The following is a 17193-nucleotide window of genomic DNA, read 5'->3' as shown; positions in this document are numbered from 1 at the left end:
TAGAGCGCGTAGCTGCTCCCCAAAAGGACTTGCAGCAGTTGAAGCAGTGCGTGCAAGACTTCACCCTGGGAAAAGCCGCCGAGCTCAAGTATATTGGGTTTGCTGTTAAGTCTTTCTCTCCTGGATGTGGCCGGGGCCTTTGCGTTTTATCTGCAGTTGGGATTGTCTTGGCTGATACTGGCTCACGGCGGCAACCATCAATGCGGGCCTCACAGTCGCAACATTCTCCCGGCCTCGACTCGACGGTGCACCATGGGCTGCCCCGGCACTTCTCTACGACTCGCTTTTCTTGTCTGTGAAAGGTTGGCAGCACATAATGTTCTTCCATAAAATGTGCCTTTATACCACGGAGAAGATTGCCGATGATTTATTGCGACTCCACAAAGCACAATGTTTACCAAACTGCCCAGGAGCAATTTCTGGACATGCGAAGATGCTCATGGCCTGTGGCCCTCAAGCTCAAGACAAAAGGTGACATTGGAACGCTGGTGGACAAGGGTGCCGACGACCTCTTGGGACAGAGAGATATTAATACTAACATGATCCTCACTTGGCAGTCCCCCATCATGCTGATGAAGCGAGGTCGTGGGTTGAATACTCAGTTGCGATTGTGGTGCTTATTGCGAGACCATTCATCGCGCCGACCAAAAGGGACACCGATGAACACAAGGTGAGATGAGCGCATGTCTATATTTTCATAAACACGTAATTGACAGATCGACAGACTGCAATCTTTGGCCTGAGTTCCGGTGCACTCATGTTCGTGGCCTTTTTATGGTCATTTTGGTCAAGTTACACAGCCAGCAGGAGGTTCAAAATAGTCAGCCCTCATAGTCGCCTACTACCATCAGAACTCTTTCATCTTACATCAATGTGAGGATGATTTCGGAGCGTAAGCGTAGCAGTTCTCTTAAACCAGATGAGTTAGTTAATCGAATCAGGGCTCAGTTGATTTTTAGCGTTTTAGTTAGCATGGCAAAAAAAAAGTGGTGACGGTGTCATTACATTGAATCCCGTTATCAAGTCACGTGCTCGAAGTCACCAGAGTCTAGACCTCGCCATATTGCTTTTTGGGTACCCTACGGGTACCCGCGCCCCCCCGCCAAGAACCCATCAGCACGTATATTACGGAATAACAGTTGTAATACTACCTGTAACGCATATAAACATGTGTAATATGGTATATATTACCTGTATTCAAATCTCTTGGCGGGTTTTGGGTCAAGGGTCGAAACCCAACCCGCGATTTTGGCGAGATCTAGAGTGGCAGAGTCGCAGCCACGGACCGCATCCTCAACTCGAAAGCAGTATAAGAGTCGGACTCACTTGGCGGACAGCTTGGACTCGTGGAGACAGTCCGAGCAGACTCTCGGTGGATATGAAATCTGCTATGTGCTGCACGATCTTGTAGATAATCTCAACAGGGAAATGTTCAAAGGGATCCATGTAAGCAGCGTGATGTAAATCTGAGGTCAGTCAACTGCCGGTCTGCTCGTGAGGAGTTGTGAGAAAGGATCTGCTGCTGACTTTTCCACCAGTAGTAAGAGGGACCTAGGCAGTAGCCCATCACAAAATGATCCTGATTCCAAGGTTGGCCTTAACTATAGTCTCTAACCTCGAATTACTGAGCGTCATTTTTCATCATCAGCTGCCAAATCCTTCGTCATAGTGACGCATGAAGCTTCTTTTCTATCATTTATATATTTGCTCCTTCCACCTACGAATTTGATAGACATCGCCACTTCCAAACGACACCATGACTTCGACAGGCGCTACATCAGATACTCCTTCTCATTGCACTGCTGACTTTTCCCTCATCCCGGCAAGTCGTAACTTCCCTTTCCTTGATACTAAAATCTGCACCATGTCCTACGATCCATAGTTCATTCAATAACCTTTTCCCATGTATAGATCGGATCGCAGGACTCATCTTTCTCTAAGACCATCGCTGCTATCCAGCAGCTTGTTCATGAATCAGGATTGAAGTCCCATACACATACGACGGGAACAACGATCGGTAAATTCCACCTTGGATGTTCATTAACTTCAATCAAATGAAACTTCAAAAGACTGATAGTGCATTCGCAGAGGGGCAATGGGACAAGGTCATGCGACTCATTGGCGTCGCACATACCTTAGTCCACCACAGCGGAATCTTGAGAATACAAACCGACGTCCGCATCTTGACGAGGTAGAGTTCATATGAATGAGTCATTGACCAATAGCAAAAATATGATCACTGACGAGTCCTTTCGATAGGACCGACAAGAAAGAGTCGATTGACGCCAACTTTGAGTCAGCGGCAGGGAACATCCAAAATGCATGATCGCTTCGCTACTCGTTAATGGGATTGAGCGATGGGTGATGATCTCATTCAAATTGTATCGATAAGAGGCTACCACACCACCTTCAATGAGACCGACGGAATTTTAGGCTCGACAATATTCTTTCTGAATATGAAATGTAAGCCGCGATCATAACCTCGCGGACGAACAATGCCAATAGCCAAATGGCACTGTATTTCTTTCTCCACCAGATCCCAATGTCAAAGTCTCATTCTGGATGGTCGATGCCATTCAGAGGCCCCTAATAAAAGTTATTAAAGGGTTAAGAATTTGTCTATGTTGGGATGGGGAGTGACCAACATCCGGAGGGGTGTGGGTCACCTGGGCGACGACGGTCGGCCGGCCACCCAAGTCCAATGACTATTAATAGTCAATGTCAAATCCCTAAGGACGAAAGTAAAGAAATTGGCCTCGGAGTTACGCCTTTACATGATGTTTGGAGATAATGTATTCTCTTGAACCGCGGCTTTAAGAGGTTATGAACGCCTAGGGCGGTCATTACTGCGCGCCCTACTCTATGTGTGTAGTTAGAATCTTGTTCTGTTCCTTCCCTGCTCTCCGAGGCCACCGCTATTAGTGAGTTCGCCTATAATTCTACCCCAGCTCCCACTAACTTTCTGGCATTGCTGAGCTTAAGCCGAGTTTTAGTGAAGAATTATCTCCTTGGACCTTATGCACTTCCTGATAATGTAATTTGTAGTATAACATATATAGCGTCCGTCCTATTATAAAAGATAAGGGGGAAGCCCACTTAAGTATGTCCCCGTGCGTGAGTGCGAGCAGCCTTGGCGGATACTCACATTATTGCAATAAGCCTTGTCACAAGGCCCCCGTGCCTGGCCATCTTGCCAAGAAACTAGGGGACTTAGTCTAACTTAGTTAACTCGTTAACTACCCGTTTGACTCATTCCCTCCGTCGTACTCCGTCAGTGCCTTCTTGCCTGCCCCCCTCCCCCCTCAACACCCAACCAAGCATATATTTGGTTTGCAAACAGAAGGAGATAATTCAATCTGTCTTGTCGAAAACTTATCTTGTGTTGTGGATAAGCCGTGAGAAATTATCGCAATTTTCTCTCCTGATGGCGCTGCCCTTCACCACCCTTAATGTGTTCACCGAAACGCGCTTTAAGGGCAACCCCCTCGCAGTGGTGACGGTCCCACCGGGCATGGTCTTGACGCAGGCCCAGAAGCAGGCCATCGCCAGGGAATTCAACCTATCTGAGACTGTCTTTGTGTATGACATCGAGAACCCCACAACGACAGACGAGCGGCGCTTCGACATATTTACGCCGCAGGTGGAGATACCATTTGCCGGCCACCCGACAATTGGCACGGCCGTTTTCCTTCACCCGCATGGCGTGCGGACCTTGCTTGCGAAAGCAGGGCCTATTAATATCGAGCCGGCGGCGGATGGTGCCCTCCGGGCCGCGATCCCGCATAATGTCAGGCTGCACCAGAGGTGTCTGCCGGGTCTTGACCCAGGTTCGTTCCCTGCGTCCCAGGACGAGGTTGCGAGGGTGGAGCGCTTTGCGCCGCTATTCAGTATCGTCAAGGGCATGACCTTTGCGCTTATTGAGCTGCCGTCGCTCGACCTGCTAGGCGCCGTGTGGGTAGGCGCTCTACCTGAGTTGCCCGCTGAGCTTTTAGATGACGGTTGGCGTGATGGCTGGGTCACGCGGCGATACTACTATGTCCGGCTCGGCAGCGAGCGGATCGGTGGCAGGACAGTCCATAAGATCCGGACGAGGATGGTCAACCAAACAATAGAGGACCCGGCCACGGGAAGCGCGGCATGCGCGCTGTCAAGTTATCTGAGCCTGCATAAACTGGATGAGCAGTCAGTCACCTTTGAGATCACGCAGGGCGTTGAGATGGGACGGGCCAGCAATATCCTTATTGACGTCGAGGTTAGCAAGGGCTTGGACGGGGCAAGGAAGCTGGAGGCGCTGCACCTCGGGGGAAAAGCGGTTCCTGTCATGAGTGGCTCCATCGCGGCCCTGCCATGAAGCGCTGCATCGTAAAACCACAATATCACAAGGGCTCCTGGAGAGTGTACAAGAACGGCTGCATCTCCAGCTTGCAGATTAGCTAGCTATCTGCACCATGTAAACCTGAATTAGGATGACCTAGACGCTAGCACTATTTGTCAGCCCAGATCGATAAATTTTGAAGGCCACTTAAAGATTATGTGTAGAGCTGTTGACGATATTGCCGATATACCGATATTGACGATACGATATTTACAGACGATACGATATCGGCTGCTTTTGAATTGTCGATGCCGATTGCCGGTACGATATCGGCGGGCTTCAAATTTGACGATATCACCACTTACGATATCGTCATATCGTATCGGCATCGGCATATTTTCCCTTTAGAATCATCTAGAGAGCGAACGGGCTTTCGTCGAACAACAGTTTTATTTGACACTTTATTAATGCAGAACCGGAATATCGCGATGGCATAATTTGACCAATCCCTTGACCGCTACCACTTATACCCATCGCGAATCAACATCAGCATTCTTAAGGTATCCCTTTTCAAAGAATATCTCCGGATGCCTAGCACATCCCTCGCTGTTCTAAAGTCTCTCTCAACAGCAACTTCAGAAGCAGGAATCGCTAGATAGTCCCTGGCTGCTGCTGCTGCCATCCGCGGATACTCGCCCTTGTGCATCTTCCACCAATTACAGAGCCAGTTCTGGCCAGTGGTATCTGCGACGCTGATCGGAGGGGTTTCGAAGTACTTATCAATATCTGAGAGCGGTGGATCTCGCGCCTACAACTTTTTCAGCATTCTAGACTCCACATCACTATGCTACAGGGAAGACGATTTTGATGCAGCGGCATCATGCTCCGGGTTAGTAGCCGCGTATACCTGATGTAGATCGGTGCGGATCGTTTCCAGAATTATTGTCCCTGCATTGCCATCTTGAAATTCCCGTAAGACCATTTCACCTTTGACTTGGGGATCCAAGACCGAGGGCAGTGTAGTAGGTATCGCAGTCATCCATAATGGAATAGTACTTTTCGTACTTCTTCATCCCTACTTTCACTGCAGCTATGATATCTCGATCCAGTTTTGCGAAGTCACCATTGCCCTCCCCCACGTCGTCAAGCAACATCGTACGCAACTAATTTGCCTGGAAGATTGTTGAGTCTGCAAATCTCCTTCCATTTCTGTCGGCGCTGAGGACTTCGGTTAATATAAGAGCGAGGACCCGTAATCTCCCTATTGCGGAGTGATCGGTGATCGAGTTACCAGTCTGTAAACAGTCACAGGCAACTTGCGCTTGTTCCATCGTCCCTGACCCCAGGTTACGGAGGATATTCCACAATTAGATTGAGGACATGAGCCAGGCACCGGATGTAGCTGTCAAGACCTCGATAGAGTGGTGCTGGCATGGCGTCTTCCACCCTAAGTCGGTCCGAAAAAGAGAAATATAACTCCGATGCCATGGCCTCGTTGTTACTGGCGTCGTCGCCTGTAATGGAAATGAGCTTGTTCTCAAGACTCAACTCAATAAGCATATTTTCCACTGCAATTGCCAGATTTTCTCCACTATGAATGCCCTGGAGTTCGGTGAACTCGAATAGTCTTTAGCGGTACTCAAATTCGTCAGTCAGCCAATGAACAATTATCCTCAAAATAGGAAGATTTCTTGCTTGTCCAGATATCCAGTGATAAGGTAATGGTTTTGCAAGTCAAAGCCAGCTCATTATTCAGGTCTTGCGCTGTATAGCGAACTCTTGCATGATTCGATCCCACAAGGTGTGGCGAGATGTGAAAGGAGGCTCAATTCCAGGAATGTCTCGGAACATTTGCTGAAACTCTGGAGACTCGACAGTGGTGAAGGCTTTCATATCAGTCACCATATCAGTTACGATCCAGCGAATGGCATTCCTTTCTAAGATCTCTTGATGGGTGAGACTCTGTTTACCACCCATAAAACTCCGAATGTCTTGTCCCTTCTTCGCTGGCTGTATACTGGAGGTCGGGCAGTGAATGCCATGCTTTGCCAAGTGGGTTTTCATGTTGCTGGTTGTCTTTTGCCTCTGGGAATCTGACGTTTGCCGGTCACAGCGTGTTCCCGCTTTTTCATCTACGTGCATACAGCAAATCTCTCGGTCGACCAGCCGCCTCTTGTTGGTCCTCTTGATAACCCATGGACAATCAACGGCTGTAGTGTCGAAGTACCCCCAGATCCACTCTCTAGCAGGCGCTGGCAGTTTGGAGCATCGAGAGGATACATGACTTGTGATTGAAGTACCAGCATCTGTTGAGCTCTCTTGGGATACTACACTTGCGACACACACTCGGAAAGTAGGAGCTCGCAATCTGGTATGTTGGCGAGGATCACCGCGTCTTTTTGACAGGTTGGGAGATTACGTGTGAGATTGCTCGGCGGCTCGCTTGGTTCGCTTGATTGGTCGTTTTGATCCTCGGGCAAAGACTTTCCCTCGCTCTTGTCATTCAGAACTCGGTAGTTGAGGCGTTTCTGCCGGGTACCCATTTGTGTGGGATACACCGGGCTACTGGCCCAGTGCGGTTGAATACGACTTGCTGATCGCAGCTCACTGTCGATATGGACCCTGTGGCTCAGTAGAACCAGGGTTGAAGCGTCATATGTGGAGTTGGTTAGTTTTGGAAGAGCTTCACTGTCAACGAAGAAGAGGTCATGGCACGCGTCCCAGTCTCTCACACGCGTCGCGTCTAAAGAGAGTTGAACCATAAAATACGGTTGAACCCTTATGGCCTCTGGATATTCTGCCATATAGCTTAACGGAAGAAGGAAGGCGTAGCCATAGAATAGAACAGGTAATTTGATACTATGTAGGCAGGAAAAAGCCAATGAAGTAAATATTGTAGTGGGAGACCCCCTCCCCCAACTACATGGGTGCCATGCAGACTATGTGACATAGCCGGCAGTATACAGTGGCCGGATAGCTAGTTCTAGAATACACCTTCTTACACCTCCCCGACCTGACCCCTACATCTGGGATTCTCGCTATTTCCTGATTGCTACGCGTGTGTTTTGTGGTGGTTTTTCTGCTCAATCGACCCGCACGTCTCAGCGCGTGCTGCCATCGAGCGTTCCCCTCTTCAATATATACGTATATCCGTATGCGCAGAGGAATGGAAGCAACTTAGAAAGGATCAGACATGTACTGTGCAATCGCAGAGTTATTTGATAGGACGGGAGAGCAAACGTTAAATATATAAATATCTAGCCACATAGTACGGCAACAACACAACTTAGGACTACACAACGGAAGTGGGCTGCCCTAATTAACGAGTATCTATGCTTACATTCTCTTCGTAGTAAAGTTTTCTATATCTAAGACCAGGAGCTATTCTCTTATTGTCCAATTACCGGTGACGATATATCGCCGACGATATTATCACTTGCCGGTATCTTATCGACAGTTTAAGAAACTGTCCATGTCGATTGCCTATACGATATCGGCAGACTTCGAAGTTGACGGTGCCGATTGACGATATGGGAAAACAGTGCCAATATCGTATCGTTAACAGCTCTACTTTTCTTTCTCTAATAACAGCACCCACAAGGGCCGTCGTGCTCTAGTACTCGATTCACATTGGTTCGTGACTCTTCTGAGTCTCTTGCTTGACAGTGAAGTGGTTCTCGCCAAGCCTTGGCAGCTTGGCCCTTGGCGCCAAGCAAGAGGCCAACTTAATTTCTGGTCGATCCACGGCCAATCACGAATTCCATGAGCACGCGCTCGAACAATGGGTTGCTGATGGGTGCGAGTCCTTTCGACGTGTTGCTTTTAGGTTTTCTGGCATACAGGCTGTAATTTTGTTCGGGAGCATGTCAACGCCAACTATGCTTTGCTGTTGCTCTTGTGGTTGACGCGGGAGAGTAAAAGTAAGTGCGAAGCTTTCTACGAATTACCCGGTTGCCTTGGCTTTCAATTAGTCCCGCTGCAATATTCAGGCTGTCGTCTGTGGTGATGAACGCTTACCTGCTGTGTGCGTTAGCCGAAAGTATAACTCTTCCCGATCTACAGTTTGAGATTGCTCACTTGAAACAATGAGCAGACAGACTCCGGGCCAAGACTGCATCCCGCAGGCACGTGGATATGAAGGAATACCTTATTCATCGACATCCGCCAAGACCTCTACTAAGATGTCCGCCAAGAATATCTTTTCTTCTGTCAAGCATCTGGAAGGCGCTTTAGTGGATTTCAAGCTATAGACCTGCCGAATGCATTCATTTGCCCAGCATCGAAATTTCCGAACTCTGTATGAGTCTCCTAGTGAGATGATCGGTTGCCTCTCATGCGTCAGTGCCAAGATGCTGGCGAACATAGCATTCGGTTCACATTCTAGCGAATCAGCCAAAAGACCCCGGAACACGCTGTCAGATTGAGTTTCCGAGGTACAGGTACATATAGGCGCTTTTGTCTCCAGTCTTCTCCTGGCTTTTCTATCTGCCCATTTTCCAATCATTTCAATCATCAAGGATTGACCGTTAACTGCCGTCTCGCGCAGGTTTCCCAAAAATGGCAGCCCACCAGTACACCTACGTGTTTGCTATTGGCACAGTCTTCTCCCTTCTCGATGCTTTCAACAACGGTGCCAGTCAGTCGCTTCCTAGACACTCTCCCGTATCGTATGGATACTGATCGAGTTTCTAGACGATGTTGCAAATGCATGGGCGACAAGCGTCTCCTCGAGATCCGTTTCTTACAGAATGGCAATGATATTGGCTACGATATTCGAGATCCTTGGCGCATGCACCGTGGGATCACGAACCGCAGAGACTATCAAGGACGGCATCATTGCAGTCGAAGCCTTCAAAGGCAATTCTGGTGTCCAGATGCTCGCTTTCACCTGCGCCGTCGCAGCGGCATCATCTTGGGTTATGTGGTGTACACGTAATTCTACCCACGTCTCGTCCACCTATTCTCTCATTTCCGCGGTCGCTGGTGTGGGTGTAGCCACTGCTGGTGCCTCCCAAGTGCAATGGGGATGGCATGAAGGAGGTGGCCTTGGTGCTATATTTGCTGGCCTAGGCATGGCTCCTGTTATTGCTGGCTGCTTTGGGGCGATTATTTTTTCGCTGATCAAGGTTATTGTCCACATACGTGCGAACCCATTGCCGTGGGCGGTCTGGACTTCGCCTTTCTGGTTTCTTGTCGCAACCACCATTTGTACCTTGTCTATTGTCTTTAAGGGTTCCCCTAACCTTGACCTCGATGAGAAGCCCGGATGGTATGTTGCTTCGGTTAGTTTGGGCACTGGAGGTGGTGTCTGTCTTCTATCCGCTATTTTCTTTGTTCCGTTCCTATACGCGCGCGTTATTAAGAAGGATTATACCGTCAAGTGGTATATGGCTATCATGGGCCCGCTGCTCTTCTCCCGTCCCGCCCCTTCCGACGCCGAACAGGCTAAGGTCCCGAACTATGCCGTTATTCAGGAAGATCAGGATCATATCTCGTCACCTCAGTTGTTCGAAGGAAACGAGAAGGGGGACAACGAGGTTATCGCCGTCACTGAGGTTCAGTCCACTCAATTCAATTACCACAAGCTTATGGTGGAAGGTGAGCAGAGATTCCACGCTAAGCTCAGGCAATCCCCTGGTCCCCTTGGATGGGCTATGCGCGTCCTCCACAACAATCCTATGGGCGCTGGTGAGATCTACGAGTTCCACAACATAGCCGTCCTTTTTAAGCGGATTCCTGCTATGATCGTTGTCGGTGCTCTCTATGGTATGCACTATGATATTCATGCCGCACAAACCGGTATCTCGGGCACGCCGGAGGCCGCCCGCATGCAGCGTGTATACTCCCACGCTATAAAGTACCCCAACGAGGTCGAGCACGGGTACTCCTTTATCCAGATCATCACAGCCTGCACCGCATCCTTCGCCCACGGCGCTAATGATGTCGGGAATGCCGTCGGCCCTTGGGCCGCCATCTACTCCTCCTGGAAAACTGGCGATGTCACGGCCGCTGAGGCTCCCGTCCCCGTCTGGCAGCTGGCTGTCGTCGCCGTTACGATTTGCGTCGGCTTTATTCTCTACGGATACAACATTATGAAGGGTGAGCCTTCCAACTCTTCTTTTTAGTAGCCCCTGAAAACGTACGCTAACTCACAAACTTAGTCATGGGTAACAAGATCACCTACCACTCGCCGAGCCGAGGCTGCTCGATGGAAATGGGAGCCGCTCTCACAGTGCTAATTTTCTCGCACTACTCGCTCCCTGTCTCAACCTCCATGTGCATTACCGGTGCCACCGTCGGTGTTGGTCTCTGTAACGGCACTTTCAAGGCTATCAACTTCCAGCGTGTGGCCCTTCTGTTCACGGCCTGGGTCCTCACCATCCCTATCGCTGGTACTCTCGGGGGATGTCTTATGGGTCTTGTCCTTAATGCCCCCCACTTTTTGTAGTTGATGTTTTTTGCTCTTTTGTAGCGAAGCCGACGAAGCTTTTTGTGGGTGATGGCTTGTCGCTAGAGCAATATGTCTGGTTCGTTCTGGTTTTCTAGTTGAAACGGATTTTCAACTAGCGATTATATTACAGGAAAAATAAATTCTAGTTCAATTCTTCTTGTATGCTTCACTCTGCTACGATCTATCCAATGATTCTGATCTGCCTCCATCTGAGGTGTTTTCTGTTAAGCTTTAAAAATATCAAGTCTTCATCACTGTTATGTACACCTCCGCCAGATGCTGTCAGTGCTATACTCTGCATTCTTGAATTGTATCACATCCTGTCTTAGTAGTGTCTACCCCAGCAAACTTGGTCATCCTGTGTCGACGACGCACTCAACAGTGCAGTGCGGATGTGGGTGTTCGCAGCCTCCGTTAGGATGTATCGGCCAAAGGCATGATAGTTACTGTCGTCATTGTCTCTCGGATCAACAAAAGATCGCTCAGTGCTAATTCTGATGCAGTTATGGTCTTTCTCGATACATGGGTTGTTCAGGTGAAGAGCTAGGTACTGTGTACACAGTTAAGTGGACAGTGTGTATGCTCCAAAGCAAAAGTCAATTGATTCGTGTAGATAGATGTTCATGTGTACCAGGTCCGGTCCAAAATACCCCTGAATCCCATACGCCGATACTCGGTGGTCTCAACACCGGTGCCACAGCTTGGCGCAAGGTCACCCAGCACAGGAATGTGATCTATCAGTTGCCAGCGGTAAGTTGCCGCTGGCTTGTTCTGACGAAAGGATATGTCCCGACAATTTTAAAACATGTGTGCTAGTTTTTCCAATACAATTCACTACTTGTGCTACAATTACTAGGTAATTATAAGAAATTATATTGTAAATATTAATTACAGCCTCTATTCACTTAGATCGTCTCTTTTTTATATGCCTTAACTATTTGTTATATAGACCTGTAATTTTGAGATTTGTGCTTGAATAAGTTAAACTGATCTTGAAAATATATATTTTTCTTAGAAACCTTCGTGATGAATTTCTGACGAAGTTCTACAATATACACTCTCAACACTTAACACTAGATTTAAAAATAGAATAAAACGGCCACAGGATGGGTACCCATCCTATAGCTGCACTAGGCCACTTATCTGACCAATCATATCTAACTATACTTTCTAACACGTCCAATTCGCCTTGTTTGCGACCACAAAGGAGACAAAAATCTGTAAGTCTCTGGCCTTCCCCCTATACTCAGTTTTTACTATCCTATGCTGGAATAGTCTACAATGTCTCAACCACATACATCTCTTTACTCTGACTCTCTCATTGATCGTGATATCTTACTATCAGATAGCTTTCCAGAGATACCAGAGCGCCCAAGCAGCCGAGCGACTATCCACTCGAATTCGAATTACCTTCCTCCTCCTATTATCCCCCAAAGGCTTTATACGCATTTGGCCTACATTACAACGTATCTGGGTTCTATATGAGACTCATCCAGACATGGAGGACTCTCGGAAACAATTCGTTGAGTGGTGGCTTACGACAGGATATGGTAAGCAACAGGAGGGAGGCAATATCCATTGGGATGGCAAGAAGACATCAGATATCTGGCAAAACTTTGAGCAAGTAGCACATGAACGAACAGGGCAAGTTAAGGTTATGTGTAAGCTTTGTTTTACAACACTTACACATCCAGGTACTAAGTGCAGCTCAAAAGAGGATCAACTTGCCGAGACATTCAAGCCACCAAATGAGACCTAGGTAGGCACATGCAGGTCCGACAGTGGAAACCAAAAAAGTGAAATGCTATATTCTAAATTCAAGGAAAGGTGTTGACAAATGGTCCTACCACTCCAGGGTCCACTGGTTCCCAGCCCAAGCCGAGACGTTGAACCCAAAAACGACGAGCGTGTGCTTGTCGCTATCGAACATAACATTCGAGCTGGACACATTCCGGCCATTGAACTTAACAGCGCTGTCAATGCCATCAACACCCCAGATAGTAATGTTTTGCAGGCTGTTTCCATCAATCCATCCACCGTGGCTAATGACAGTATCCAATTTCCTGTCCTGGACGGCGAACTGAACAGTCAACGTGGCGTCGGGCTGAACACTGACGCCATCATCGAGGTACAGGTCTCCCTTTGCGTTTCCGTTCTTGTCCAGGGCGACGAGGACATCCCAGGGGCTGGTTCGTGCGTCTCTGGTCGTGAGCGCGGTCTGCTGGAGTGGGAGGACGGAGCCGCCGCGGACATAGACGGGGATATGACCGAGCGGCGCACCGATGGTTGTGTTGGCCTGGGCTGGAACGGGGACAGCAGTGTTGTTGTACCAGTCGTACCATTTCTCAGTGCCCTCGATCAGACCGGGGAAAACACCGTTCACGGTTGTAGCCAGCGGCTCGAGGACGGGGGTAACGAGGATAGACGGGCCAAGCATGAATTGTCGATCGGCGCTTGCGAGCGACGGGTCGTTGGGGAATTCCCATGCCAGTGCCCTCATGACGGTGTCGCCGGTGGTGTGGGCGTGGTAGAAGAGGGTGTACATGTAAGGCAAGAGTTGGTAGCGAATGGACATAGCTGTCTTGCTGGCATCGATGACAGAGGCCCATCGGTAAGCTTCTTGGCTGATTGCGCCGAGGATGTTGTGGTTTCTGTAGAAGGGGAAGAACGCGCTAAGCTGCATCCAGCGATTACACAGCTCCATGTCGGTATTGTCAGCAAAGCCGCAGGTGTCTGAGCCGAACATAGGGATACCAAGTAACGACATTTGGAGAGCTTGTGGGATTGAGAAGGCCATGCTTGGCCAGTTGGACCAATTATCGCCGCCCCAGTGGCCGGCGAAAGAACCGGAGCCTGCGAAGGTTGAACGGCCGATGATGAAGGGACGGATTCCTGTGAAGACGGCGGACAAGGCGTTATATGTTGCCTTGAGGATGCTGTGACCCCAGAGGTTATGCATATCATATTCTAGTGTTCCGTCTGCGTGGGTGGCGTTAGGTGACATAGCAGAGCGACCCAGGGCACCTTGGACATTGTTGATGACATAGGGAGGGTAGTTCACATCGCGAACGCCGGCGGTAGGAGTGGTTCGAAAGTAAGAAACGGTAGACGAGGCAGTTGGCTCGGGATAAGCACTGGAGAACGACGCGATCGCCGCCGATGCAGCGGCTGCCTCAGTAGAGTTGGTGACGTTGAATCCCTCGGGGTAATAGAGCACCGGGTTGCTTGATTCACCTGGGAGAGGGAACCAAGGGTGCACCGGGTTTAGGGTAAGGTTACCGCTGCCACAGCTTCCGACGCAGAAGGACGAAACTTCGCTCATGTCAACCCATGCGCCATCGAAGGGGGTGTCCTGATAGTATAGCAAGAATTCCTTGGTCCACCATGCCTCGGCGCCTTGAGACAGCCAGTCAGGGAAGACGGTGTATCCGGGCCAGACATCACCGATGTAGAGGCTGCCGTCTGGGTTTTGCATGAAGGAGCCGGTCTGGTTTCCTCTCTCGAAGGTAGGGTACCTGAAAACTAGTGAGCAGGTGGAGGAATGCTGGCGTGGATAGACTGGATACATACGCATCACTGGGATCTGAGGGATTGGGAATGTAGATAGCTGCGTCGAAGATTGGAACATAGTGTCTGCCGCCGTCATGGAGACGTTGCAGGAAGGATTTTCCAGTGGCGGTGTCGAAGCCGACGGGGTTGTTGTTAAAGTCTCGGTAACGAAGCATCCAGTCAATATCAGTCCTTGTTTGTGTTAGCCGAGTCGATAGTGAGAGTGGAACAGTGCGTGAATGTGCGAGAAAGGTACACGTACCAAAGAGTTTCTAGTGGGATTCCAAACTTGACGTGGTTATCCACGATATCCTGAAGGTCGGACCAGCTCTTGTATCCCCACCGGCATTGGTGGAAACCAAAGGTCCAGTATTGCTGCATGGCGGGCAGGCCGACAGCCTTCAGGTACGACGATGTGACCTCCGGTTGTGTCGGGCCTTGGAAGAAATAAAGGTCAATGCTACCACCGATGGCACGGTAGGTGATGCTCTCCGGCTCCAGCAGGATGTCCTGACCGTGGGCGTTGCGAAGGTAGACACCATGCGAGAAAGACGTGTAGTTTTTCGTCGGGGGGTCTCGTTCGTTGTCACAGGCGAGAGGCTGCCATCCGGGTTCTCGGTGAAGTACCGGGTCTCCATGTAGAAAGGATGTGTGCCATAAACGTTACTATACACTCGTCAGCGGACATAGCACTGCAAATTGCACATATGTGAATATACATACACATCAATCGTTGCGCCAGCATCTGCGTTATAGTAAGTCTTCGTGTAGTTGTTTCCCAGCCTAAATCCATGAACAGTCTCGCCCAGTCCATAGAGGTTGTAGTTCTCAGGAAGAGAGCTTGCGAACTCGATAAACTGGTTTTCATAAACGAGTTTCTTGCCTTTGGTAGAGAAAAGAACGTCCTTCGTAGACTTTCTGGTCACTTCAAACCCGAAGCTTGGCTTGTTAGACCAGGAGAATTCCAAGTCCGAAACGACGTTGGACTGCTCGACATCAGGCTTTGCCACGATGCCTTCAGGAATGAGGTAGTAACTTTCATTCGTCGCGCCGAGGTAGGTCGGCTGAACAGCAACATGCAAGCGATCGGCTGTCTGATACTCGACGGTGAGTTCCAAGGCCTCGATATCGGTACCATAAACATTGCACGCATCACCCGCTAGTGAAAGCGAGGCGGTGAATCCAGACGAAGTCTGTTGGATATTGGAGGCAATGTAGCCGGGGCACTCTGCCTGGGCATCCACAGCCAACGGATCCTTGATGTTGGGAATGACGGGGAGCGCGCTGTTCGCACTCGCAGGCACAGTGAACTGAGCCGAAGTGGAGGTGGAGGAAGTTGTCGATGAGGTCGGAGTTTGGGCCTGGCCTATCGCACAAAAGCTGACAAGCCCCACAAACGCCTTTGTCCAGATCCGTGGAGTACCCATGGCCGGTCAAGGATCAGGAGGATTGAAGCAGGGAGATTCAATGAGCGAGAAGCGAAAAATATTCTTCGATTTCGCTTCAGGAAAATGGTTGGGATGGAGGGTCACTTGTCACCAGGGACAAATCCTGGTCAAATATGCCGTATGGCATTACGAAGTTATATACCAAAGCAAGTCACCAGAATGTCAATGCCAATGCCAATGGTGCAGCGGCGAAAACCTGGAAGAATTTCGCCCCCCGGGAAGCTACCAGAGAAAGAAGATTGGGCCCGTGCGTCGATTCGTCGAGTCGAGCTAAAGTTCACCTTGCAGATCATTTCATTCGGTCAGTGGTGAATTGAGTTTCAATTTCCCCAGATGTGCATCGGTGACGCTAATCGTGAATGCCACCGGTGAAATTTCGGGGTCCATGCATCATCGACATCACTCTAGTCGAATACGATTGGATTCGAGTCTTGGCATCGGTTTCGTTTTCAATCAACCAACATCCCGAGCCGAATATCCCTCTGGGTCGTGTGCGGAGGCATCCGGAGACCTGACGTTTTACCCCGTGGGACCCCGTCTGGGGCCCGAAGATATTGCGACAAAGGGCCGGAGAAGGAGTGCCCCAAAGTATATCCTGGATGCATCGAATTCTCATTATTTTGTAAGCCTTATTATACCCTAGTACGTGAACAAGTCAGCCCTCACTCGAATTACTCGGCCCTTGATTGGCTACCAGCTTGTCCTCGTGCGTGGTCCCGTCCCCCTTGAAGTGCGTGTCCGGAAGTCCTCCGCGCCAGCTTTTAACTCGACGTATACGTCCTATACTCTACCTATATCATGAATGCTTCTTTTCATGGCCCGTGTAGGAATCGTGGCGGCGCCCTTTAGCACGACGCGTCTGAGACGTGTCTGTGATCACGTTCGCGTCTTTTCAATTCTCATGTGTCTCTATTACAGCCCCAGACAAACTCACTCATTCACATAGTGACTATCCTAACCTCTCTATCCGCGCGAGGCTCAGACGGTTCAGTATCTCGAGATAGACCTCTTTATACACAACGCAACGTACCGGGTCTAGATCTGCATCGACTGCCGTTACGCTGTCTCGCCCCGTCAATTCGACACTTATCTCTAACGCTATTACTAACGCTATCTATCCGCCAGAACCGCGGAACTTCGTCAGGAGGCACTAGCCGAGATGCTAAAACGGCCCTAGCTAGAGCCGATGCAGGAGCCGTGTAAATTCGCTCTACCCAACTCCGCGCCTATCCCCGGTCTCCCTATCTATTCTAGCTTACGGTTCCCCTGCTACTCCTATATATCGCGAGTATTAGGGATAATCCATAGCTATCTAGCAAATATATATTGTAGAGGGGAGACCTCCTCCCCCTACTACATGGGTTCCATCCAGACTATGTGACATTGTTGTGATATGAGGCTAGCGCAGATCAGGAACAAAGCCGCAATAT

The 17193-nt window shown here is 49.5% G+C and overlaps 6 protein-coding genes across 6 annotated transcripts; 4 read left to right on the top strand and 2 right to left on the bottom strand.

Moving 5' to 3' along the window:
* Positions 1-1911: 1911 nt before the first annotated feature.
* N7532_009768 (thiamine-binding protein) lies at positions 1912-2195 on the top strand (the record flags this gene model as incomplete). The annotated part of the gene is made up of 2 exons (XM_056622259.1): positions 1912-2017; positions 2089-2195. Coding segments are annotated over 2 exons (213 nt in total), but the record flags the coding sequence as incomplete, so codon positions are not given.
* Positions 2196-3424: 1229 nt separating this feature from the next.
* Positions 3425-4351, top strand: N7532_009767 (PhzF family phenazine biosynthesis protein; the record flags this gene model as incomplete). The annotated part of the gene is made up of 1 exon (XM_056622258.1): positions 3425-4351. One exon carries the CDS (start codon positions 3425-3427, stop codon positions 4349-4351), a length of 927 nt encoding a protein of 308 aa, XP_056469674.1.
* A 1716-nt stretch (positions 4352-6067) lies between these two features.
* Positions 6068-6379, bottom strand: N7532_009766 (uncharacterized protein; the record flags this gene model as incomplete). Its single annotated transcript, XM_056622257.1, has 1 exon — positions 6068-6379. The coding sequence occupies one exon, from the start codon at positions 6377-6379 to the stop codon at positions 6068-6070; it is 312 nt and encodes a 103-aa protein (XP_056469673.1).
* A 2493-nt stretch (positions 6380-8872) lies between these two features.
* On the top strand, positions 8873-10763 carry N7532_009765 (inorganic phosphate transporter; the record flags this gene model as incomplete). The annotated part of the gene is made up of 3 exons (XM_056622256.1): positions 8873-8951; positions 9008-10414; positions 10477-10763. 3 exons carry the CDS (start codon positions 8873-8875, stop codon positions 10761-10763), a joined length of 1773 nt encoding a protein of 590 aa, XP_056469672.1.
* A 1501-nt stretch (positions 10764-12264) lies between these two features.
* On the top strand, positions 12265-12525 carry N7532_009764 (uncharacterized protein; the record flags this gene model as incomplete). The annotated part of the gene is made up of 2 exons (XM_056622255.1): positions 12265-12427; positions 12461-12525. 2 exons carry the CDS (start codon positions 12265-12267, stop codon positions 12523-12525), a joined length of 228 nt encoding a protein of 75 aa, XP_056469671.1.
* An 84-nt stretch (positions 12526-12609) lies between these two features.
* Positions 12610-15742, bottom strand: N7532_009763 (glycoside hydrolase family 31 protein; the record flags this gene model as incomplete). Its single annotated transcript, XM_056622254.1, has 5 exons — positions 12610-14281; positions 14337-14507; positions 14578-14825; positions 14906-14981; positions 15039-15742. The coding sequence occupies 5 exons, from the start codon at positions 15740-15742 to the stop codon at positions 12610-12612; spliced, it is 2871 nt and encodes a 956-aa protein (XP_056469670.1).
* Positions 15743-17193: the final 1451 nt, after the last annotated feature.

The sequence above is a fragment of the Penicillium argentinense genome (genome assembly GCF_028826775.1).
Source record: "Penicillium argentinense strain IBT 30761 chromosome Unknown utg000010l_segment0_segment0, whole genome shotgun sequence".
NCBI lineage: Eukaryota > Fungi > Ascomycota > Eurotiomycetes > Eurotiales > Aspergillaceae > Penicillium > Penicillium argentinense.
Note: the sequence above shows the minus strand (reverse complement) of the source record. Positions and strands in the feature narration are given on the sequence as shown.